We start from the raw sequence: 24,697 nt of genomic DNA on the forward strand, positions 1-24,697 counted from the left end.
TGCTCTCACCTCTACCTGCTCTCACCTCTACCTGCTCACATCTCTCCCTGCTCTCACATCTCCTTGCTCACACCTCTCTTTGCTTGTACCTTTCCCTGCTTGTACCTTTCCCTGCTCACACGTCTCCCTGCTCACACCTCTCCCTACTCACATCTCTCCCAGCTCTTACCTTTCCCTGCTCACACCTCTCCCTGCTCACAACTCTCCCTTCTCTCACCCCTCCCTGCACTCACCTCTCCCTGCTCTCACCTCTCCCTGCTCACACCTCTCCTTGCTCACACCTCTCCCTGCTTTTACCTTTACCTGCTCACACGTTCCCCTGCTCACACCTCTCCCTCCTCTCACCTCTCCCTACTCACACCTCTGCCTGCTCACACCTCTCCCTGCTTGTACCTTTCCATTTTCTCACATCTCCCTGCTCACACGTCCCCCAGCTTTCACCCCTCAGTGCATTCATCTCTCCCTGCTCACACCTCTCCCTGCGCTCACCTCTCCCTGCTCTCACCCCTCACCCCTCCCTGCTCACACCTCTCCCTGCCTCACCTTTCCCTGCTCTCACCTCTCCCTGCTCTCACCCCTCCCTGCTCTCACCCCTCCCTGCTCTCACCTCTCCTTGCTCACACCTCTCCCTGCTCGTACCTCTCCCTGCGCTCACCTCTCCCTGCTGACATCTCTCCCTGCTCACTCCTCTCCCTGCTCGTACCTTTCCCTGCTCACACCTCTCCCTGCTCACACCTCTCCCTGCACTCACCTCTCACCTCTCCCTGCTCACACCTCTCCCTGCTCTCACCTCTCCCTGCTCATACCTCTCCCTACTCACTCCTCTAACTGCTCACACCTCTTCCTGCTCACATCTCTCCCTCCTCCCACCCCTCTCTGCTGTAACCTCTCCCTGCTCACACCTCTCCCTGCTCTCACCCCTCCCTGCTCTCACCTCTCCCTGCCTCACCTTTCCCTGCTCTCACCTCTCCCTGCTCTCACCCCTCCCTGCTCTCACCTCTCCTTGCTCACACCTCTCCCTGCTCGTACCTCTCCCTGCACTCACCTCTCCCTGCTCACATCTCTCCCTGCTCACTCCTCTCCCTGCTCGTACCTTTCCCTGCTCACACCTCTCCCTGCTCACACCTCTCCCTGCACTCACCTCTCACCTCTCCCTGCTCACACCTCTCGCTGCTCTCACCTCTCCTTTCTCATACCTCTCCCTACTCACACCTCTCCCTACTCACTCCTCCCCCTGCTCACACCTCTTCCTGCTCACACCTCTCCCTTCTCCCACCCCTCTCTGCTGTAACCTCTCCCTGCTCACACCTCTCCCTGCTCTCACCCCTCCCTGCTCTCACCCCTCCCTGCTCTCACCCCTCCTTGCTCACACCTCTCCCTGCTCGTACCTCTCCCTGCGCTCACCTCTCCCTGCTCACATCTCTCCCTGCTCACTCCTCTCCCTGCTCGTACCTTTCCCTGCTCACACCTCTCCCTGCTCACACCTCTCCCTGCACTCACCTGTCACCTCTCCCTGCTCACACCTCTCCCTGCTCTCACCTCTCCCTAATCATACCTCTCCCTACTCACACCTCTCCCTACTCACTCCTCTCCCTGCTCACACCTCTTCCTGCTCACACCTCTCCCTCCTCCCACCCCTCTCTGCTGTAACCTCTCCCTGCTCACACCTCTCCCTGCTCTCACTCCTCCCTGCTCTCACCTCTCCCTGCCTCACCTTTCCCTGCTCTCACCTCTCCCTGCTCTCACTCCTCCCTGCTCTCACCTCTCCTTGCTCACACCTCTCCCTGCTCGTACCTCTCCCTGCACTCACCTCTCCCTGCTCACATCTCTCCCTGCTCACTCCTCTCCCTGCTTGTACCTTTCCCTGCTCACACCTCTCCCTGCTCACACCTCACCCTGCACTCACCTCTCACCTCTCCCTGCTCACACCTCTCCCTGCTCTCACCTCTCCTTTCTCATACCTCTCCCTACTCACACCTCTCCCTACTCACTCCTCCCCCTGCTCACACCTCTTCCTGCTCACACCTCTCCCTCCTCCCACCCCTCTCTGCTGTAACCTCTCCCTGCTCACACCTCTCCCTGCTCTCACCCCTCCCTGCTCTCACCTCTCCCTGCCTCACCTTTCCCTGCTCTCACCTCTCCCTGCTCTCACCCCTCCCTGCTCTCACCCCTCCCTGCTCTCACCTCTCCTTGCTCACACCTCTCCCTGCTCGTACCTCTCCCTGCACTCACCTCTCCCTGCTCACATCTCTCCCTGCTCACTCCTCTCCCTGCTCGTACCTTTCCCTGCTCACACCTCTCCCTGCACTCACCTCTCACCTCTCCCTGCTGACACCTCTCCCTGCTCTCACCTCTCCTTGCTCATACCTCTCCCTACTCACACCTCTCCCTACTCACTCCTCTCCCTGCTCACACCTCTTCTTGCTCACACCTCTCCCTCCTCCCACTCCTCTCTGCTGTAACCTCTCCCTGCTCACACCTCTCCCTGCTCACACCTCTGCCTCCTCTCACCCCTCCCTGCTCACACCTCTCCCTGCTCACACCTCTCCCTGCTTTCACCCCTCCCTGCACTCACCTCTCCCTCCTCTCACCTCTCCCTGCTCTCACCTATCCCTGCACTCACCTCTCCCTGCTCTCACCTGTCCCTGCACTCACCTCTCACCTCTCCCTGCTCACACCTCTACCTGCTTTCACCCCTTCCTGCTCTCACCTATCCCTGCACTCACCTCTCCCTGCTCTCACCTGTCCCTGCACTCAGCTCTCACCTCTCCCTGCTCACATCTCTCCCTGCTCACACCTCTCCCTGCTCTCAGCTCTCCAGTCCCTGCTCAAGCCTCTCCCTCCTCTCACCTCTCCCTGCTCACACCTCTAGCTGCTTGTACCTTTCCCTGCACTCACCTCTCCATGATCACTCCTCTCCCTGCGTGCACATCTCCCTGCTCACACCTCTCCCTCGGACCATTGCAATGCGGCACATTTCCTGCATGTCCCTATGACTGCACCTCTATTTGCTTTACCTTTTGCCTGTGTGTACCTCCAATTTCAGCTCTTTCCTGCCCACTTTGTCCAGGTCACTGACAGTGCTCAGGCACACTCCTCTAAATTCTACATGTGTTCACATCTAATATCCAGGGATGGAGACATGTTTTCAATATTGTAACACAGCAGCAGTTCACTAATATTATTGCAAGAAATCTCTTTGACACCCTCCCATTTCTCAAATGTGAGGCCCTGTTTTGATTTAAAAGAAATCATGTTTATGACTGTTGCATAAAACAGAAACACAACATTTCTCAGGAAAATGTTTGTAATAGACTGTCACACATCACCCACATTAAAAATATATTAAAGGAAAGTGGTATTTAAAATAATTTGCAGGTATAAAGACCTAACAGTGGAACCTTCTCAGGGTCAGCACCTAACATAAAGTAGCCCCAGGTGATGATTGATACCCCTACTAAGTTCACAGGGGTTCGTGTGCACACTGAATAGCACCCACTGTAACAATGCTAGTTCCCTAGGGAACTGAATCAAAACATAGCAGCACGGGTGCACCACAGCATTTAACATATAATTAATCAGTATAAGGTACAATTTCAATAAGTCACAGAAATGGAGATTCCTCGATTTCAAATATTTATTTCAATAGAAACAATGGAGCATCATACAGCCGACGCGTTTCGTCCCAAAGGGACTTCACCAGGGCGCTGATAAGAAAATACTTCAAGTAGAGATGATAAGCGAAGATCTAAGAATATAACACCGCAGTGTTGGACTTGGCCCTTCTGGCAGGTTCACCCCTGAACTTTTTGCATTGAACTCTGAGATAAGTATAGTGATGTCTGGTCTTTGCGCACTTTGACACTGTGTCCCAATGTAAAGTACGTGCGCTCTCTAAGTGCATGTGTGAGAGTGGCCTGCCCTCCCATAGGAATGCATGGGGTTATGTGTGTCCATGGTAATTCCTGATGCGTGGGGAGTGCAAGGTTGAGTTTGGTATGTGCGAACTCGTGAGATTGAATGCTGCGCGATGATGTGTGCGGCATTAATGTGTCTAGTTTGGAAGTGCCACTTCTAGACGTTGGCTTGCCTGTGCAGTAAATGTGAATTGACTGTCTGGCTTGTGATTGGATGGAGCTGGCTGGTGTGCCTGGCTCCAGAAGTCAGGATGGGTCTGCCCCGGTGGTGAATGGGGAGATCTGCATGTTGATGGCAGGGAGGGGCTTCACCTGGGACCTGAATAGTGCTGGGCTTTCCCTCCACAATGCTGGCTCCGCCCTCTGTGGTGCGACTGATGACCCTAGCCTGACCTGTGAATAGGGAGAGGGGCTGAGCAAAGCAAAGTGCTCAAGAACCAGTTGCATCTGGTTCGCCCCTTCCCTGCACCTTTGGAGACAAAGGATTTAGATGTATAAAAAGGGGCTGTGACCCCTCACAAAATGTTATTGTACTTGGACTGAAATCTACCAGAGGCATGCTGCTGCTGGGGCCCATGGAAAGGCTTGCCTCCCTGGGCCCTGCCCAGCCCCTGGATGCCTGGAGGACTCTTTGGGACCCCTCTGCCTTGCCTGGGATGATTGGGGAACTTTGCTTTGCTCTGTAACCCCTTTTTGACTTTTGCCTTGGACTCTCCAGGACCTTTGGCAGCAAGGAAATGCTGAATCTTACTTTAAAAATGTGCCTAATGAGAGCTTTATTTCTCCTGAGGGAGCGCTTTATTTCAGCCGTGCAGCGCTGGGCTGCATCATGTGCTGGGGATTCCCCTGCCTGGGAATTCCCCTTGCCTTATGCTTCGAGCACGGGTGCCCACCCCGCTTATTTAATTAATTCTCACAGGGTGCCCACCCCGCCTTTTTGTGCCCCTTAGCGGGTGCCCACCCCGCATGTCCAGGTACTTTTTAACTACGAGGGAGCCTACCCCTCAGATTCTGCCCCAAAGGATGCCGCCGCCGTCCGCGGCCCACCTGACTGTGGCGGAGCCGCCGGATGGAAGTGATGCGGCAACGAGGAAGTGCGGCCGGAAGAGGAGGTCGGGAGCCCACCCCGCCTCCTTGAGCCCCAAAGAGAAGAAAGAAGGAAGTATGGCGGCTTGCCAGGGCTCCCATGGGCGGAGGGAGCCCTGCAGCAGTGAGTGGTCGTCTGGGCAAGCGCGGCGCAGCGGGACCCGACAGGGCTCCCCAGAACGGGAGAGCCCTAACCGCTGCCGCCGCATCTGCCGCGAGAAGTCTTCCCCCGCCGACAGCGGGTAAGCTAAGACGACTGGGGCGGGGGAATGGCCACAGGAACGCAAGTGCCCGCAGTGGCGGGCCAGCCCGATGTTGGCCCCTTTTAGAGCCCGGGAGGCTCTTGCAAGGAGCTAAATCAAGGGAAGGGGCCCAGTGGAGGTCCCCCCAGGAACCAGAGTGGTGCCCTCTCCCTCTCCAGAGCGGGCCCGGATGTCAGCGGGCCGCTCCTACGTTGGGAGACATGCTTGTTTAAGGAGCCGAGGTAGCTCCCCCGCCCCACCTGAGGTCCCGGGGGGCCCGTGTTCCCCAGAGCCATTGCGCTCCAACGATAGGGGCATTTATTTTCCTTAAGGAGCTAGAGTGCTCCAAGGCACACAGTTGTTTCTGAGCCAGAGGGCTCCCACGCAGTTCACTGTTCATTCCTAGAGCCTAGGGGGCTCCCTAAATGCACCTATGTTTGTTCCAGAGCCCGAGGGCTCCAACCTTTTTGCGCAGTCTTTGCCCTGGGGGCCAGTGAGGGCCCATGCCGCAGTTTTGATTCTACAGCTGCCCAGCAGGTAGTGGGCAGTTGCACCATTTAGGTTATTTTCTTTCTAGGGGACTTGTTACTTGGACACAATCAATCAATCAATCAATCAGTGACATTTGTAAAGCGCGCTACATACCCGTAGGGTCTCAAGGCGCTGGGGGGGGGGGGGTGCCGCTACTGCTCGAACAGCCAGGTCTTCAGCTTCTTCCTGAAGGAGAGGTGGTCTTGGGTCAGGCGCAGGTCGGACGGGAGGGAGTTCCAGGTCTTGGCGGCCAGGTAGGAGAAGGACCGTCCTCCTGTAGTCGCTCTTCGGATGCGGGGGACGGTGGCGAGGGCGTGGTTGGCTGATCGGAGGTGGCGTTTGGGAGCGTAGAAGTTGACTCGGCTGTTGAGGTAGCTCGGGCCTTGGTCGTGTAGGGCTTTGTGTGCGTGGGTGAGGAGGCGGAAGGTGATTCTCTTGTTGATGGGGAGCCAGTGAAGGTCTCTCAGATGTCCGGAGATGTGGCTGGATCGTGGGATGTCGAGGATGAGTCTGGCTGAGGCGTTTTGGATCCGCTGGAGTCTCTTCTGGAGCTTGGCGGTGGTCCCGGCGTAGAGGGCGTTGCCGTAGTCCAGTCGGCTGGTGACGAGGGCCTGGGTGACGGTCTTCCTGGTCTCTGTGGGGATCCACCAGAAGATCTTCCGTAGCATGCGTAGGATGTTGAAGCACGCCGAGGAGACGCTGCTGACTTGCCCGGTCATGGAGAGGGAGGAGTCCAGGATGAAGCCCAGGTTTCGTGCATGGTCTGTCGGTTTGGGTGCGGTGCCCAGGGCGGGAGGCCACCAGGAGTCGTCCCAGGCGGAGGGAGAGGAGCCCAGGATGAGGACCTCCGTCTTGTCCGAGTTCAGTTTCAGGCGGCTGGTCGTCATCCACTCGGCTACCTCTTTCATCCCTTCGTGTAGGTTGGCTCTGGCGGCGGCGGGGTTGTTGGTCAGGGAGAGGATCAGCTGGGTGTCGTCGGCGTAGGAGATGATGCTGAGGTGGTGTTTGCGTACGATGGCCGCGAGGGGGCTCATGTAGACGTTGAAGAGGGTGGGGCTCAGGGATGATCCTTGGGGGACGCCGCAGATGACTTCGGAGGCCTCTGACTTGTACGGTGGTAGGCGGACTCGCTGTGTTCTTCCGTCGAGGAAGGAGATGATCCATTCCAGCGCCTTGTCCTGGATTCCGATGTTGCTGAGGCGCCGTATTAGGGTGCGGTGGCAGACCGTGTCGAATGCCGCGGAGAGGTCTAGGAGGATGAGGGCCGCTGTTTCTCCATTGTCCATCAGGGCTCGGATGTCATCGGTGGCGGCGATGAGGGCGGTCTCGGTGCTGTGTTTGGCTCGGAAGCCGGACTGTGAGGGGTCGAGGGATCCGTTCGTCTCGAGGAAGGCGGCCATCTGCTTGTTGACGGTCTTCTCGATGACTTTGGCTGGAAACGGGAGAAGCGAGATGGGGCGGTAATTCTTGAGGTCGGTGGGGTCCGCTGTTGGTTTCTTGAGTAGAGCACTGAGTTCGGCGTGTTTCCAGCTCTCGGGGAAGATGGCGGTGTCGAAGGATGTGTTGATGATGTCTCGCAGGTGGGGTGCGATGACAGCGTCGGCTTTGTTGAAGATGTGGTGGGGGCAGGGGTCGGTTGGTGATCCGGAGTGGATTGAGTTCATCGTGCGGATGGTGTCTTCTGTGCTGATCGGGGTCCAGGCGTGGAGGGTGGTGGTGGGCGGGGGTGGCTGGTCGGTCGTGGTGTGCGTTGGTTGGTTGTTGAAACCGCTGTGTATGTCTGTGATCTTGTTGTGGAAGTAGGAGGCGAGGGAGTTGCAGAGGTCTTGCGATGGGGTGATGTCGTTGTTTTCTGCGTTGGGGTTGGAAAGCTCTTTCACGATGTTGAAGAGTTCCTTGCTGTTGTGTGCGTTGTTGTCCAACCGGTCCTTGAATGCTGTTCTCTTGGCGGCGCGGATCAGCTGGTGGTGTTTCCGGGTGGCAAGTTTGTAGGAGGTCCTGTTGTCCGGTGTCGGATCCCTTTTCCAGACTTTCTCGAGGGCTCGGCAGTTCTTCTTGGAGCTCTTGAGTTCGTTGGTGAACCATGGGGCCTTCTTGCTGCCGGGTCTGCTGGGTGGGGTCCTCAGCGGGGCGAGTTCGTCCGCGCAGTTGCTGATCCACTTCGTGATGTTATCGGCGGCCTGGCTGGGGTTCGCTGAGCTGGCAGGAGGGTGTTGGCTCAGGGAGGTGGCGAGCTGGTCTGCTGTGATCTTGTTCCAGCTTCTGCGGGCGGTGTGTTGCTGGTGGTGGTGGGTCGTCGTTCTCTTGAAGGTGAAGTGGACGCAGCTGTGGTCCGTCCATTGAAGCTCTGTGGCGTGGCTGAAGTCGATGTCTGTGCTGGATGAGAAGACGGCGTCGAGTGTGTGTCCGGCGAGGTGGGTGGGGGTGGACACCAGTTGCTTGAGTCCCAGGTTGGCGAGGTTGTCGAGCAGGGTGCTGGTGTTGCGGTCGTTGTTGTTCTCCAGGTGGAAGTTGAGGTCCCCCAGGAGGATGTAGTCAGCGGAGGGGAGGGCATCGCACTCCTTCATCCCAACACAGGAGTGAGTCGCACTCCTTCATCCCTACCTTGGCCTTCCCCAGCTGCGCAGCACTTGGTGCCAGCTGCAGCGTTTAGGCCCTGTCTCTGTCCTCAGCTGGCCAGCAAATAGTGTGCAGCTGCTACGTTTAGGTTTTTGCGCAGTGGTGCAACCTGGACCCTAATGTGTTTTTATGCATCATGTGTGAAGCTTCTGGCCTATACCTCTGAATGTTTTTTTATGCATCATGTGTGAAGCTTCTGGCCTATATCTCTGAATGTGTTTTTTTATGCATCATGTGTGAAGCTTCTGGCCTATACCTCTGAATGTGTTTTTATGCATCATGTGTGAAGTTTCTGGCCTATACCTCTGAATGTATTTTTATGCATCATGTGTGAAGCTTCTGGCCTATACCTCTGAATGTGTTTCCATGCTTAGAAGGTTGTTTTTCCTAGTATAGGTGATGCTAGTGAGTTCCTGGTTCCCTGCGTGATATTTGCCTAAGGTGTTTAGGATTGGATAGGTGGTGCTTACCTTTTACCAGTGGTTACTGGTTGTGTGCTACATTCGCTATTTTGTGCTACAATTGTTCTATGTTCTAAGTGCTAGTTCTACCAAGTGCTTATTAATGACAGTGGTCTATGTCTAAAAATGGGGCAAGTCACTCCTCTGCTGAAAAAACCCGGTCTTGACTCAACTGACTTGAACAATTTCAGACCGATATCCAACCGCCCTTTGCTCTCGAAAACACTTGAACGCTGCGTACTCCTGCAACTGACGCAACATCTGGACAACATCAATCTCCTGGACCCCCTCCAATCCGGCTTCAGACAAGGCCGCAGCACAGAAACCGCGATGCTGAACATCATAGACGACATTCACGGATCTCTTGACGCAGACAAGTGCTGCCTCCTCATACTCCTTGATCTCTCTGCAGCGTTCTACACGGTGGACCACAAGCTCCTCATCATGACTCTTCAAGAAAGAGCCGGCCTTGGCTAGGTAGTTCTCAAGTGGTTTTCCTCCTTTTTACATAATCGTACGCAAATAATAAAAATTAAGAACTTCACCTCGGAAACCCAGCAAGTCAACAAGGGTGTCCCGCAAGGATCAGTGCTCACTCCTCAGCTCTTTAACATCTACATGGAACCGCTCGCCAAGTTACTCAGGAACGCCAACATCCATTCCACCTCTACGCGGACGACACACAGATTTACCTGGAAACCTCTTCTCTTACAGACATCCACAGACTTAACGATGTCCTAAATGAAGTCCAAGATTGGCTGACAAAGAATCACCTTAAACTCAACCCTGACAAGACAGAAACACTCCTCATCTCAAACAAAGAAGACAACCCTCAAATCACTGAGTGGCTAAAGTCGATCGATGCTCTCAAAGGTAACCTCACGCTAGCCGACTCCGTTAAATCCCTGGGCTTCACCCTAGACCCCAAACTAACCCTGACAAACCACATTAAGAATTCGGCGAAAAGCACATTTTTCAACCTCAGACTTCTGAACAAAATCAAACCTTACATTCCTAACAAGGACCTCAAACTAGCCACGCAATCTCTAGTTCTTTCAAGACTGGACTATGGGAACTCAATCCTAACAGGCATCCCCAAATCGCACCTGGCCCCTGTGGAAGAGGAGCCCATATTACCATCGATGCCCAGGCTGCTGGCGCAAGACGCCTCTTAGTTCCCATTCTGAATAATTACCAAAATAAAGAGACGGGCGCTGAAAGCAGGAATCAAGAACAGAGTTTAATTCTCATGAGGAGAGCCTGTCATGTCAGACACGAAACAAGGTGCCATCGGGAGGTGCTCTAACAAGTGAGCTGAGACTCAACCTTTTATACCTTACAAAACATTTGGCATTACAGTCACAGCATTGTGAAACGAAGGAAAGATAACCCTATAATCCTCGTGTCAATCCTACCCCACATGTGTTCACAATAGGGACCCTTGACTTGCTGATAAGAGGGGAGGGCAATCACGCAGCTGAGTGTTTCATCAACAGTTTAGGATGTGCGCGCCTAATCATAGCCAGGGGGTGGGGTGGCCAGGATCAATAGCGGATCCTTTGAAGAGGAGTGACTTCATACAATAAGGGCAGTAAATGGTATCTCCTGACTTAGGCGATGGCCTCGGACATGTGTGGTCAGCCGGACTCGGGGGAAGGGGTCATCAAAGGAGTGGTATTCATGCCGCGTGGACAATCGAGCGCGGAGGGAAGGCTCGTCAACAGAGGGGTATTCATGGAAGGAATTGAGGTGTTGGTCAGGCGCGGCCGTGACTCTCAAGGACAGGGCCTTGCAGAAGAAGAAGGTTTATGACTTGCCCATGTGAGGAGAAGGGAGGGGTAGCCAGGGTGGACACAGGGACAGAGTCACACAGAGAGAGAGAGAGATCTGATGACCCGTACATGAGAGAGCGGGGGCAGTCAGGTGCAGCTGGGGAGGGCTACGTCAGCTAAGGCGAAGGATGCCTCTTCAAGAAGGAATGGGGGGTTTTTTGTGCGAGTCAAGTAGGAGAGTTGCCTTTCACAGCGGGGTCGCGCAGAGGGAGTGGGTTTCATGGTCTATGCATGAGAGAGGGGGGGGGGGTTAAGATACGCGCAGGAGGGAAGCCGGGGATCCCAATGGGTAAAAGGCCATGGTGCCTAGAAATGGCTGTACATATGCATATTGGTACGGGCTCTTACTGGCAGGGTGATACGGTCAACAGTTTACAGTATTCATGGTGCTCACAGGGGGAGGAGTGGGAGAAGAAGGGGAATGAATGCTGTCTATGTACATCAATTTCTTCAACTTTCACAGTCGCCCCTTTTTACATAACAGCAGTCATTTTTGCAATTGACGGGTTTACAGGTAGACAGGCATTGTTGATGAATTAGCATTTTGTCGATACTAACATTTGGCGTACAATCATAGACAGTTGAGGTGATGGGCAGAATGCAGCACATAGGAAATGGCATTTTCGTTGTGTTCCTGACAATTAAACGCACTACATAGCATAAATCTTTCTAACTTAAAAATGTGACCAATGAACAGTTTTGACCAGGTAGTTGAGAGCGGAATTCAGTTCAATACGCAAGATCTCTTCGTCACAGTGTCTTTTTATCAGTGAGCCATCACTGGTAGGCTCTAGTCCGTGTACTTTCGTTGGCGCTGTTGAGCACCGGCGGTGGAGCTATAGGTCCAGCTCGGTTCTATCCTTACGCGTTGCAGGGTGCGGTCAGTCCTCTGCTGTTAGACCACAGTCCTGTTCCCTAAACAATCCGTTTGGCGGCGCCTTATGCTCGGCACCTACATTTTCCGTGGCACCACCCTATTCCCACTGGAATGCCGTTCTTTCCTTTGGCAAAAAGTCACGTGGAAAAGAGGGTGAGTGTGGTTCAAATAGTCGATAGGAGAGAGGGCGGAGTTGGGTCAGAGTTCCTGGGACACACAAAAGGGACCAAGGGAGCAAAGGATAACAAGCAGGCAGGCCCATCAATCGGGCCCAAAGAAGGGGGGACGGAGACTCCGGGCACACGTGGGTTAGCAGACGGAGGGCTTCAAGGCGGCCCATCGTTTTTCATTTTCCACGTTGAAATTGCGGTCTCGCCCCGTATCCTGTTGCTCTGCGGCTCCACCTTTGGTTGAGGTCACACGTGTCCCAAGATCTGCAGTCAGGCTGTACGTCACGTCTGACCCATCTCCTTCGGTGATCGTGAATCTTTGAATAGGTATAAGACAAGGTTTTAGAGAAATGGCAAAAGAAGATATCTACGCATGTGAATTCCTCCCTCAAGTCTACGCATTTGGGAGATACGCTCATTGGTCACAGTCAGAGGTCCATTACTAAGCAGTGCATGTGTCAGTATTCCTACTGGGTTCATGGCAGGTCTATTCATCGTCCTATTTATAACCCAAGTGAGGATAAATGAGATTCCCATCAACTGTGCATTACATCATATTCAACATTACGGAGCATTTCCCTTCAGGACTGGCTAACCTTTTCAAACAGGGCGGGGGTGCCATTATCGAGAGTCAGGCAAAACAAGGTTTTCTCGAGGGTCAACAGTTACTCATGGTCATCATGTTTATATTCGGGACAGCAACTGGGGTCTATCAAAAATGGGGCGGGGATGCTTCGGGCGCTTGCGCTTGGGTGCAAAAGGGGGTGGGGCAATCTGGGCATTGGGGGTTCAATCTAGACGTTGGCGTTCGTCTCTGAAGAACAGACATAAGGTGCCATTGACATACAGTTCCCCTATAAAAGGCCAAATTGGGGGACCTTAGTCGTCTTACCTGTCCTTTCTTTCTCAGCCAATTCGAGTTCATTCATTTTTTGCAGAAAGGAGAGGTAGTAATATGGCGAGATACAATCATTTTAGTTTCGGTCAATTTCGCTGAACACCTTCGCGTTCAATAAGTATCCAATCAGGCTGGTGCCAGTGAGGCACGGTTTTACCATAAAAAGGAAGAGGAAATAGGGAGACTCTCAGAGAGTGAGAGTCGTCCGCAATCTAAACGAGCCATTTGGTACACGTATGACATGTAGAGAGAGAGAGAGAGAGAGAGAGAGAGAGAAAGAAAGGGAGAGAGATATAGAGAGGAAAAAGGTGGGATAGAGATAGAGAAAGACAGAGAGATGTGTACAAAAATAGGTCATTTAGTGCGTTCACAACACAGAACAGCAGGGGGTCAGGTAACGGAGAGACGCAAACAAAGGGAGAACATAAACCCCTACAGCACATACACACGAACTCAGACAGAGGAAGACAGTACATGTATTACATATATATAAGACATTCACGACAAAACACAAAACAACAGTTGGCCAACAAAATCTATTTTTTTCTTTTTTTTTTTTATATCCTTCATGTCTTTACTATCCTATTTATCTTCGTGCTTAGTTCTTTTTACCTTTCCCTCCTTTTCCCTCTCGCTTGTTATTTCTGCGAGCGTTCTCAATTGCCAATACTTACACCTCGGTCAGTCGATCTGAAATTAACCTGGTCGCGCTATTTACCCATGGTTGGATCTTAAACCATTTTTCAGTTCCTTCCTTTGGTGGGAAGTTCTCCAGGCTGAGGCAATGGCAAGTATTGATCGGGAGAACAGTCAGACAGCTTGGCTAGATCTATAAGAGTGTGAGAAGGGGGGCAGTACATTTTGAACATCAGCAACATTTCTAACTTCCCAGACGGGTGGTGCCGTGGTAACCCTTACCCACACGCTTTCCTTTGTCCTTTCCCTACCTAGTCAAACGTCTAGTTACATTATCTAACGTATTATTTCGAGTCAATTTTCGTCCTACAGTACCCGTCAAGTCTCTATGTCAGTCCATCCTCCCAGTTGCTATGTCCTAAGGAGGAACAGTCATGTTTAAGTCTACGCCTTTTTTTTTTTTTTTTTTTTTTAAACTTATCGTCATAAGGGCTATGCACATATTCCCTCCTTCCCTTTTCGTCGGTGGTTCGATCATCGCTCTCCCACACTTCAGCCGACGTTCTGACGTGACCTGCAGAAGGGAGGAGAAAGAAGGGATGGGGGGCAGCATTCAAAGCACATCAGCATGCAGTAGTCCGAAAATGTTTTTACCTACCACATACTCGACCTATCTCCACGTACTGCATTTCTTTACCATCTCGGCGTTTAAGCCCAGAGGGACCAGTAATGTCAGATAGATAATCATTGATGATCTGCGTATCTACAGGAGTTACTTGGTCGCGACCCCTTTTGGTTGTGTGCGAGGGTGGCGGTCAGGTGGCATTTCTGTGGTGTCGTTTTAAAGCGTCTAAAACCCTTTTCCGGCTGCCTGTGACACATAATGTAGCTGCTAAATATCTGGTCCTTTTTAACCTTCAGCTTTCATCATACTTATTCTTTGCTCATAGTAGCAAAACATCCAAAACTCATTAATGCAACCGCTACAACTATGCTTTCTTTTTCAAAATATTTTTAATAAAAAGTGTTGATGTATAAATACAGGCCTACAACCCAGTGGACCGGCCACGGAGCAGATTGGAACTGTACATAAGAAGAACGAAGTTGGTGGCAGTTCATTGCATAAAGTGCAGCAGTGCAATAAAATCGTATCAAACTTCCCTACAGAGCAAGCATGATGCATGTCAAGAATTCTGTTTTTCAATTAATTCATTAATTCAGTATCCAAATGCTCATTCACTGTCTAAATTACACCAGTTCATTTTCCAAATCATAATTAGTACCCACCCTAAATCAGTTCATTGTCCAAACACCTGATCCATATCTGTCTTACATTGCTTTCTTCTCTAAGCACATAATCACTATCCATCTTATCGACTTTCATTCCCCAAAAATGCATACATATCTCAGAGCATCAATATTCGAGCAATCCGGGTGAACAGGGAGTTCGAAAGTTTTGTTTCGTGTATCGGCGCCATTTTGGGCGAGGTCAGGCAGGTTCCGGTATAGTCAGAATGTCTCCAATGACTCATGGTTGGACCAGAACCTTCCGTTGGCAGTTCAAAAAGTTTTTCGCAATGTGGTAACAGTCTAACAATATGGACCATCAGTTCAAAGAGTGGGGAGGGCGGCAACAATTTTCCTACCGGGTCACTCTGGTGTTCCACCGGAACTGAACAAGTCTGTACCTTGGCGGTGTTTTAGCCATTTCCAAACTGAGGCTGGCACCGGCAAGAGTGCGTCGATGTCGCGGTTCCCAGTGAGGGGGACGGGGGCGCCCATGCGGAGGGGTCGGGTAGCCCCCCGGCTCTCATAGAATCTTCAAAGTTGAGGAGAGAAGGCATGGGACGTGTGCCCGTCCCGGGCAAAGGACCGCTTTTCGATGTGGACCCTCTTTAAGTAAGAGCGTTGGGGCGTCGCTGGAAGCCTCCACCTGGAGGGAGGTGGGGGAGGCTCGTTTGCGCCGCCTCCCCCTTCCAGCGACCCCGCGCCGATCCTCGGCTCCACCGCTTTGATACTGGCCGTGCCGGCTATTGAAGATGGGGGGGGGGGTCGGTGGCTGAGGCAAGACAGCCCCCCCCCCCCCTTTTGACATGTGGCGGGACTACCTCCAACTCTCCAGGGGTAGACATGTGGCGGGGCTACTTGCGCTTGTCCAGGCGTCGGCATGTGGCGGGACTACCTGTAACTATGCAGGAATTTGACATGTGGCGGGACTACCTGTAAGTGCCGCCGTTCTTGCTTTTGGCTTCGGCCTTCTTTGCGGGTCGGACCAGGCGAGAGACAGAGGGGGGGGGGGTGGTCGGTGGCTGAGGCAAGACAGCCCCCCCCGTGGCCTGCAGGGCAGCAGAAGAGGAGAGAAGGAGAGGCCATCACTGTTTTCTGGGCCATCCGCCCCACAGCCTCCCCTTCCGACTGCGTCCAGGCGAGCCCCGCATGCCTCGAGGCCTCGCCTACCGGATGGGCGTAACCGCGGACCTGTGGCACTTCGGGAGTTTCCGGAATAGGGGTAGGTACCTATTGATTTGTATCTATTTCATGTGACCGTTATTTGGGCGTGGTGGGCAATGAGGCAGACATGTTTAGGGCAGGAATAGGCAACGGAACCTAGCTACCTCGTGGCTGCCTTGGTGTCAAGCTTGTCTTCCTTCGCCATTTTTATGTTTCTTATTGCGGGTTATTTCCATTGTTTCTTATTTTATTTTTAGCGAAGTTGATGACTCATCAGTGGCCTACTGATTTCGCTCAACTCTTTTCCTTGTATTTTTATGCCATAACCTATTATAAGCTATAGCGACTAGTCCACACTTAATGAACATGTCCTTATTAGGTGTGCCCTCCAGTGGAGCTGGATGGTTCATCTCTAATAAGCGGTCCGGGCTAAACAGGCTACCAACCAGTGGGGAGAAGATAGGCATGACGGATTACAACGGGGACAAAGGTCTGCATTACCTATCTTATCACAGCGGGCAAAGACTAGGCAGAATATTTCTATTCTCCGTTGTTTGGCGGCGGTGAATACCTCAAAAGAACCAATATCGAACAATCAATGTTCGGTCAATCAAACAATCAGTGGGGAGAATAAGTGGGCACGAAAAGTTATCGTTACCTACTCTTTCTCTACCTGCAAAGAGAGACCTTGTTCTTCCCTGTTTGCAGACAAAGAATCTCCAGACAATAATCCACGAACGACAGTTCGGGAAACAGTGGGGGAGGAAGATAGGCACGACGGATTACAATGGGGACAAAAGTCTGCGTTACCTATCCTTCACTGCTTGCAAAGGGAGAGCCTGTTGTTTTCTCCGTTTGCAGACGGTGAATCTCCAGAGGTTTCAACAAAGCGTAATACTAGTATTATCCAACAAACAATCATTTCACAATTTGTCGCATTTACGCGACCTTACCCGGACCGGACCGTGTGGGCAGTTCTTCGCCTTCCTCCTTCCAGCGCCCGATCGTTCTCTTACTCCATGATTTTACCGCAGCAGTCCTGTGAGATTCCAGTCAGGACAGTAGGTCACTCAAGAGAGGTCCGTTCAGAATAGGTGAAGTTCATTCAATCGGCAGCCGGACGAGGGCCCTCTCAAGGCAGGTATACTCCGATCATTTAGATGTTCACCTCATCGTCTGGATCTCTCTTACTGGACCTTATGTCACTGATGGACCCCGCGTTGGGACGCCAATTGTGGAAGAGGAGCCCATATTACCATCGATGCCCAGGCTGCTGGCGCAAGACGCCTCTTAGTTCCCATTCTGAATAATTACCAAAATAAAGAGACGGGCGCTGAAAGCAGGAATCAAGAACAGAGTTTAATTCTCATGAGGAGAGCCTGTCATGTCAGACACGAAACAAGGTGCCATCGGGAGGTGCTCTAACAAGTGAGCTGAGACTCAACCTTTTATACCTTACAAAACATTTGGCATTACAGTCACAGCATTGTGAAACGAAGGAAAGATAACCCTATAATCCTCGTGTCAATCCTACCCCACATGTGTTCACAATAGGGACCCTTGACTTGCTGATAAGAGGGGAGGGCAATCACGCAGCTGAGTGTTTCATCAACAGTTTAGGATGTGCGCGCCTAATCATAGCCAGGGGGTGGGGTGGCCAGGATCAATAGCGGATCCTTTGAAGAGGAGTGACTTCATACAATAAGGGTAGTAAATGGTATCTCCTGACTTAGGCGATGGCCTCGGACATGTGTGGTCAGCCGGACTCGGGGGAAGGGGTCATCAAAGGAGTGGTATTCATGCCGCGTAGACAATCGAGCGCGGAGGGAAGGCTCGTCAACAGAGGGGTATTCATGGAAGGAAAGGAGGTGTTGGTCAGGCGCGGCCGTGACTCTCAAGGACAGGGCCTTGCAGAAGAAGAAGGTTTATGACTTGCCCATGTGAGGAGAAGGGAGGGGTAGCCAGGGTGGACACAGGGACAGAGTCACACAGAGAGAGAGAGAGATCTGATGACCCGTACATGAGAGAGCGGGGGCAGTCAGGTGCAGCTGGGGAGGGCTACGTCAGCTAAGGCGAAGGATGCCTCTTCAAGAAGGAATGGGGGGGTTTTTGTGCGAGTCAAGTAGGAGAGTTGCCTTTCACAGCGGGGTCGCGCAGAGGGAGAGGGTTTCATGGTCTATGCATGAGAGAGGGGGGGGGGGGGTTAAGATACGCGCAGGAGGGAAGCCGGGGATCCCAATGGGTAAAAGGCCATGGTGCCTAGAAATGGCTGTACATATGCATATTGGTACGGGCTCTTACTGGCAGGGTGATACGGTCAACAGTTTACAGTATTCATGGTGCTCACAGGGGGAGGAGTGGGAGAAGAAGGGGAATGAATGCTGTCTATGTACATCAATTTCTTCAACTTTCACACCCCAGTAAAAACAACACTTCACGCGGCAGCGAGAATGATCACAGACTGCAAAAAATCTGACCACATCTCCCCGGCACTCAAAGAACTCGAATGACTCCCTGCGGAAATGCGGAGTACCTTCAGAACGGCCTGCCTAACCCACAAGGCCCTCCACACCGGCAAACCGGAATACTTGGCAAACAAGCTCAAAAAAGCAGGCCAAGCCAGAAATTTGAGAAGCTCTAACTCCCTGCTGCTCGTCCTACCAAAAACCAGAAAGAAGAGAACTGCGGACTGCTCTTTCTCAGGAAATGCCCCCAAAATATGGAACGCCATCCCCCGCACATCAGAACTATACCGTCCTATGCAGAATTCAAGAGCCAACTCAAATCCTTGTGCCTTATCCGCTCCCTTGGTTGTGGGTAACTTGGATCAGCAATCGTCCCCAGAATCCATGCGGTAACGCTTAATCCTGTTACCAAGAAGTCCTGCTGTCCGAACTTTTCCTCATTCCAAATTGTCGCTCGCTGATCGCTTTTATTGGGTTTGTGTCATATTGTTCTCTTTTTCATTCCCTCTACAGTAAAACGCTCTGTTACCTTCGGGTCTTGTTAGCGCTATAGAAAACTTCTAAATAAATAAAAATAAATAAAAATGTGGCCCTGTCTTATGTACATAATCCCCTGTAAATTCCGCCCGTGCCAGTCGCTCAGTGTAAATTGTGTGTTTATTATGAAATGTGTTTGGTATAATACAAAGAATATTTTTGATATAACCTTGTGTGGAGTTCCTTGTGTGGGGGGCCTGGGATGTTGTTGCTGGTGGGTACGTGCGCAAATGCTTTACACATCGCCTCTGAGATAAGCCTGATTGCTCGTGCCAAGCTACCAAGAGGGTGAGCAGGGGTTATGTTGGCGGGTGACTTCCTTGTCCTGACTTAGAATGGTAGTTTCTGCCTGGCTTTGGCGCAAGCCTCAGCCAACCGGAAATCGCCATTTCTAACACGCAGTGACCCAATAGTCTTGTCTCACCAATTTGAAGACAAGTGGTCCAGTGATCGTATAGTAATGAAAACAGTCCGCTGATTTCAAAGGATCTTGTATAAATCTGTCCAAAGTGAGAATCTGTATGTAATAATAGGTCTATTTAACATATAGTTCAGAACTGCGATCACAGAGAGCATGGTCAATCATAAGAGGTCCTTTGCAAAAGACTTTAGTGCCCAGATCGTGATATAATAATGACGACCGGGAGAGTAAAAAACCATTAAAAAACCATCCAGACAACCGCAATGAGTCCTTCGTCAATGCGTTAAAATAATTTGTTTAAGATTTATTCTTAGTCATGCGGGCATGACTCTTCGCAGAACAGAGCTGGCTATATCAGGGCGCCCCTGGAAGGCTGGGCCGTGGCCCAAAGTTAACTTTGCCTATGCCTTAAAACACCTCTGGCTTGCACCACTCCCTGCCTGTCCCTCTTACAGGACGTCTCTATCCCAACAACACTTCTCCCTGACCACATCGTCACTGCTTGCATCTTTTTCTCTTTACACCTCTGCCTGCTTCAACCTTGGCATGCCTGTATCTCTCCATGTCTAAATCTCTTCAAGCCTAGGGGAGGGGCGCCCTTAGTAGCTCCACCGGTTGATGCAGCTAAAGTGTGATGCTGTGACTAATTATTTTATATCCAAGAAGGATACTTTCCTTGGTAATGGTCTGTGGTTAATTCCTTGGCTTGATGTGAATAAAAGGCTACACTGTAGACAACCTACCTTGATTCTGAGAGTTCTTGGGCATAGTGGGGCTAAGGTGGTGGAATTTGGGGAGGAGGGAATGTCACGTTGTGCGCATACTATGTACTACTACTCTCTTGCACCTCACCCAGCCTGCACCCAGGCTGCCCCTCTCCCTTGCAATTCTGCCAGTGGGAGCTGGCATCCACGGGGAGGGGAGGAGGGCACGTTGTCAAAATAAAATTAAATAATTAAAAAATGTACCAAATTCCTCCTCTGCGCTCAGGACCTCTGCTTTCTTCCAGACTCTGCACTGCAGTACCTTTTACATGAAGGAGCTCATGAAGAGGGTCTGGGCTTCTACCACTGACGGACTCCTCACACAGAGATACACTGGCACTTTCTGGGGCCCGATCAAGGGGGCTGGGCCTCGGGTGCTGCTCTCCCAGCATGAGAGCAGTACCCTGATTGGAGGGAGCAGCCTGTCTCTGTGCTCCACAGCACTATGGAGGCCTGCACCAACTTTCAAACTAGCTGTCTTAAGACAGCTGGGTTGAGCGGTTTAAAGTGTGCATGTGTGGCTGGCCGTCGCAAGACGGCCGCCCAAAAGAACATGCACACTTTAAACAGTGCATTTGCAGCCCTCTGACGACCACTCCTCCTCACTGCCACTCTGCAAGCCCCACCCCGTCCTGACGCTGTGTTTGGGATAGGTGGATGAAAAATAAAATGGTAATGAAGAATCCTTTTTTTTTTCATCCCAGGAGCTTTGGGGGGCAATTAAGTGGGGTAACAGTCACCCCTGATTCTCCTTGATCCTACCCTTCCATTCCCAGCTTCTTTTCTTAAATCTTAAGGACTGCTTCTCTTGCAACCTCTCTGCACACCCATCCTTGCCCTCTCACCTACTTTCATCTCCACAAGAATGACACCGATGACCCTGCCCCAGGGTATTACCCGGTGTGAGAAGGAATTTAAGTGGGAAGGGTTTTGCCTGGTTTCAGATCTATATTCATGTCCTTAACTTTAATAATTCTGCCTTGTTTGCTCCTCTCTACCCAGGTGCCGCTGTGGGCCTGCTGTTCACCGCCATGATCATGGGTATCATCATTGTCCTTCCCTGTGGAATCTTGGAAGTTTGGCACGCGCGGAAAGGCCGGCTGGGTTGCCTGTCATGTGTCGCAGGGGCACAATTTTTAATCGGTACAGTATGGACCACTATCTAATCCTGGGAGAGACCCCCATGCTGGGCACAGCCATGTACAGGGGAGTATCTTAGTCAGGGAGATTCGGGGCTGGGAGTGCGCGTCTCAAATTTCTGCACCAGGTGGGTGGGTGGCAGGGTTGAGGGGTGAGATGATCAAGGAGTAATCCTACTAACTTATGAGAAGTTGGAAACCTGTTGGTGCAGCTTTTTGTCAGTTTATTTTTATTTTTTGTAGGGCATATGGTTTCATAACCAATAAATGGTTTTGGTAAATTTTGTTGTCAAACCACCATTTCATATTTTTTTGGCGGAATAACCCAAAACTTTCTGGAGTGGGTAGGACTCTGTCAATGCAATAAGGACTGGTATTAACACATTTTATAAGGCTGCTTTTATCTTCCAGTATAGCTATAAAATATAAAGCATAAAAATAACAGAAGGTTGTTGTGGTCCTTTATCCTGATGGTCTACGTCACACATCCCTCACCCCCCAAAAAAAATAAAATCAGCAAAAAGGAACTTTGATGTTTACATTGAGACTCTCCATCCCATACTATAGTGTCATTGTGGACCCAACTAAGGTAGACAAAGTTGTAGCCAGAAATGTATGTTTGTCAAGAATTCACCAAAAAATACCCAGCATATACTACTGCACAATTGTAAGCCACAACTTTGTACAGTTATGCATTAGCAGACCTCATGCAAGGAGTGTGGAGTGGGTGGATCAATCTTTATTTGCATTCAGAGATTGTGAAAGCCTGCCACTAGTTGCACATTTTCTCTAGCAAAGATTTTGAGTAAATCTACTACCAGGATGTGAAGGGGATGAACACCCCTAATTTTTATGGGGTGCGGGGGTTTCATCAGAGAAAGCATTTTCTACATGGAGAAAAAAGTCAACCTGCAAAATGACCATTCCCAGGAAATGTACTGAGTGTAAAATCAACATTCTGGAAATAGTAACGTCCAAAGTATTATATGACGAAAATGTCAAATTGCATTACCAGTAGTGGGCCTGGAAACCTGGAACTGGCACAGCCTACACCTGCCAATAGTTGGGCATTCCGAAAAATAGTAAATCAACACTCGGTCATCAAAGACCTTACTAGGTGTTCAGATCAGTGGCGTAACAAAACCTGAGGGCCCTCCCCTGCAAAGTTTATGGAGGGGCCCCCTAAGCTCCGGACCCAGTCAGGAACGGTCAGGTGAGGGGTCCCCTAGAGTTCGCTCCACGGGGGCTATTGTTACGCCACTGGTTCGGATTTTTTACTTTCTATGTAAATCAGTCACATTATATCTTTCAATCAATCAATCAGTACTTGTTAAGCGAGCTAATCTCCCCAAGTGGTATCCAGGCGCTGCATGAGGTGGAGCTACTCAAACAGCCAAGCTTTGGCTGTGAGGTGGGAGAAGGAGCGTCCTCCAGCTTCAGCTTGATAGGTGTAGAGGACGGTGGCGAGGGCCAGGGAGGCAGACCGCATGAGGCTGGTGGACTGGTGGAAGCTCAGGCGGTTGTTCAAGTATTCTGGTCCTGTGTTGTGGAGGGCTTTGTAAGCGTGCATGAGCTGCCTGAAGTGGCATCTCTTCTTGAAGGGAACCCAGTGCAGGGTAAGGAGGTGGGGGTGATCTAGGATCATCTGGAGAGGTCTAGGATGATTCTTGCTGCTGCGTTCTGGATTGTTTGGAGGCTCCTGAGGAGGAGGTTGGTGGAGGGTGGTGGTTCCGACATAGAGGGCGTTCCAATAGTCGTCGACTGGTGATTAGGGATTGAGTGCAGGTTCTTTTGGTATCTGTTGGGATCCATCTGGAGACTTTTTGGAGCATTCTGAGGGTGCTAAAGCAGATGGAGGCAACCAAGTTGACATTTGTCTCTTGGAAATCTCGCTTTCGAGGATGATTCGGAGGTCGCAGGCATTGGTGGTGGGGGTGGGTTCTGATCCAAGGGTGGAGGGCTACTAAGAGTTGTCCAACAGTAAGGGGGTCTTCAAAAGAGGAGAACTTCGGTTTTGCCATTGTTAAGTTTGAGGCAGTTGGCTCTCATCCAGTCTGCGACGTCGGTCATGACGTTTTGGAAGTTCGCTCTGGTGGTGTTAGTGTCTTCGGTGAGGGAGAGTATAAGCTGGGTGTTGTTGGCATAGGAGATAATGTTGAGACCGTGGCTTTGAGTGATGGGGGCCAGCAGAGTCGTGTAGATGTTGAAAAGTGTGAGGCTGAGTGAGGAGCCCTGGGGTACGCCGCAGATGATGCTCTTTGGGTCAGATTTGTATGGCGGGAGAGGGATTTTTTGAGTGCATCTGGTGAGAAAATTACATAGTAGCTTGAGGGCGTTGGCATAGATGCCGATGTGGTAAAGTCTTTGGATGAGGAGGTGGTGGGAGTGGGTGGTGAAGGCATCTGACAGGTGGAGGAAGATCAGGGCTTCTAACTCGCCACGGTCAAGTATTGCTCTGACATAGTCTATTGCAGCTATCAGAGCAGTTTGTGTGATGTGGTTTGAGGGGAAGCCGGATTGGGAGGGGTCGAGCAGCTGGTTGGACTCTAGGTAGTCTATGAGATGGCTTTTGTTGGCTTTCTCTAGTACCTTGGCTTGGAATTGGAGGAGCAAATTGGGGCGGTAGTACTTGAGGTCAGATGGGTCCGCTGTGGGTTTCGTCAGGAGGGGTTTGACTTCGGCATACTACCAGTTTTCTGGGAAGATGGCAGAGCTGAATGTCAAGTTGATGATGCTGGTGAGCAGGGGCCAATTTCTTTGTGTCTGAGGTTGAAGGCAGGGGTCAGTCAGTCAGAGCTCCGGAATGGATAGAGGACATGATGGATGTTGTGGTTTATTTGCAGAGAGGTGTCCAGTTGGTCAGGATGTAGGGCGGGAGGTTGATGGGACTAGCGGGAAGGACCGCCTGCGGCAGTTGGGGTTCAAAGTTGTTGTAGATGTTGGCATTGTTTCTCTGCTTCTCTGGTGGCGTGGTGGTAGGATTTGTGGGCCGTCTTGAAAGCTATGTGGTTGCCTTGGTATTTGCTGGCTTGCCAGCATCTTTCCAGAGGTTTGCATTTGTGTTTTACTGCTTTAAGTTTGGGAGTGAACCATTTGGCATTGCTTGTTTGTTTTTCTGTTGCTGAGGGTTTGGATGGGAGTGATGGAGTCATTGCTCCTAGTGATCTATTCAGATAGGTGGGCGTCGGCTTGATTGACATCGTCGGATGTGTGGGGGTGGTGGTGTTGAAGGTGGTCGTCCACTGGGATTCATCAATGGTGTTCCAGCTTGAGCGGGTGGTGGGGAACGTGGTGACAGTGACTGTCTGGTGACATCGATAGTGAAATGAATGATGCTGTGGTCTGCCTAGGTGAGCTCAGTTGGTTGGTAAGAATCTGTTGGTGTCTTAATGGTCTTGGAAGTGGAAGTTGAGGTCGCAGAGGAAGAGTAATGTCTTGATTCTAAGTCGAGGGGGGAGATGATTTCAGAAAAAGTGTTCCAGAAGGGAGGGTCGGGGCTTTGGTGGGGGGTAGGCGAGGGTACCTCTGACAGTTGAATTGGTGATGGTGTAGAGGTGGATGTTGAGGTGTTCCATGCCACGTGAGTCGGGTCATTGGAGGTGATGAGCCTGATGGTGTCCTTGTGGATGATTGTAATACCTCCTCCGGCTC

General features: G+C 51.4%; 1 protein-coding gene across 2 annotated transcripts in view; it reads left to right on the forward strand.

The window, feature by feature from the left end:
* The window catches only part of LOC147701163 (uncharacterized), a 92,127-nt gene that overhangs the window by 18,233 nt on the left and 49,197 nt on the right, over positions 1–24,697 (forward strand). Inside the window, exon 3 of one of the 2 annotated variants that reach the window (XM_086929923.1) lies at positions 20,910–21,050. The exons of the other annotated variant lie outside the window; for it this stretch is intronic. Coding sequence (XP_086786049.1) covers positions 20,910–21,050 — 141 coding nt within the window. The remainder of the gene's footprint in view (positions 1–20,909; positions 21,051–24,697) is intronic. 2 annotated transcript variants of the gene reach the window in all.

Source organism: Lissotriton vulgaris, chromosome 7, assembly GCF_964263255.1.
Source record: "Lissotriton vulgaris chromosome 7, aLisVul1.2, whole genome shotgun sequence".
NCBI classification, from domain to species: Eukaryota; Metazoa; Chordata; class Amphibia; order Caudata; family Salamandridae; genus Lissotriton; species Lissotriton vulgaris.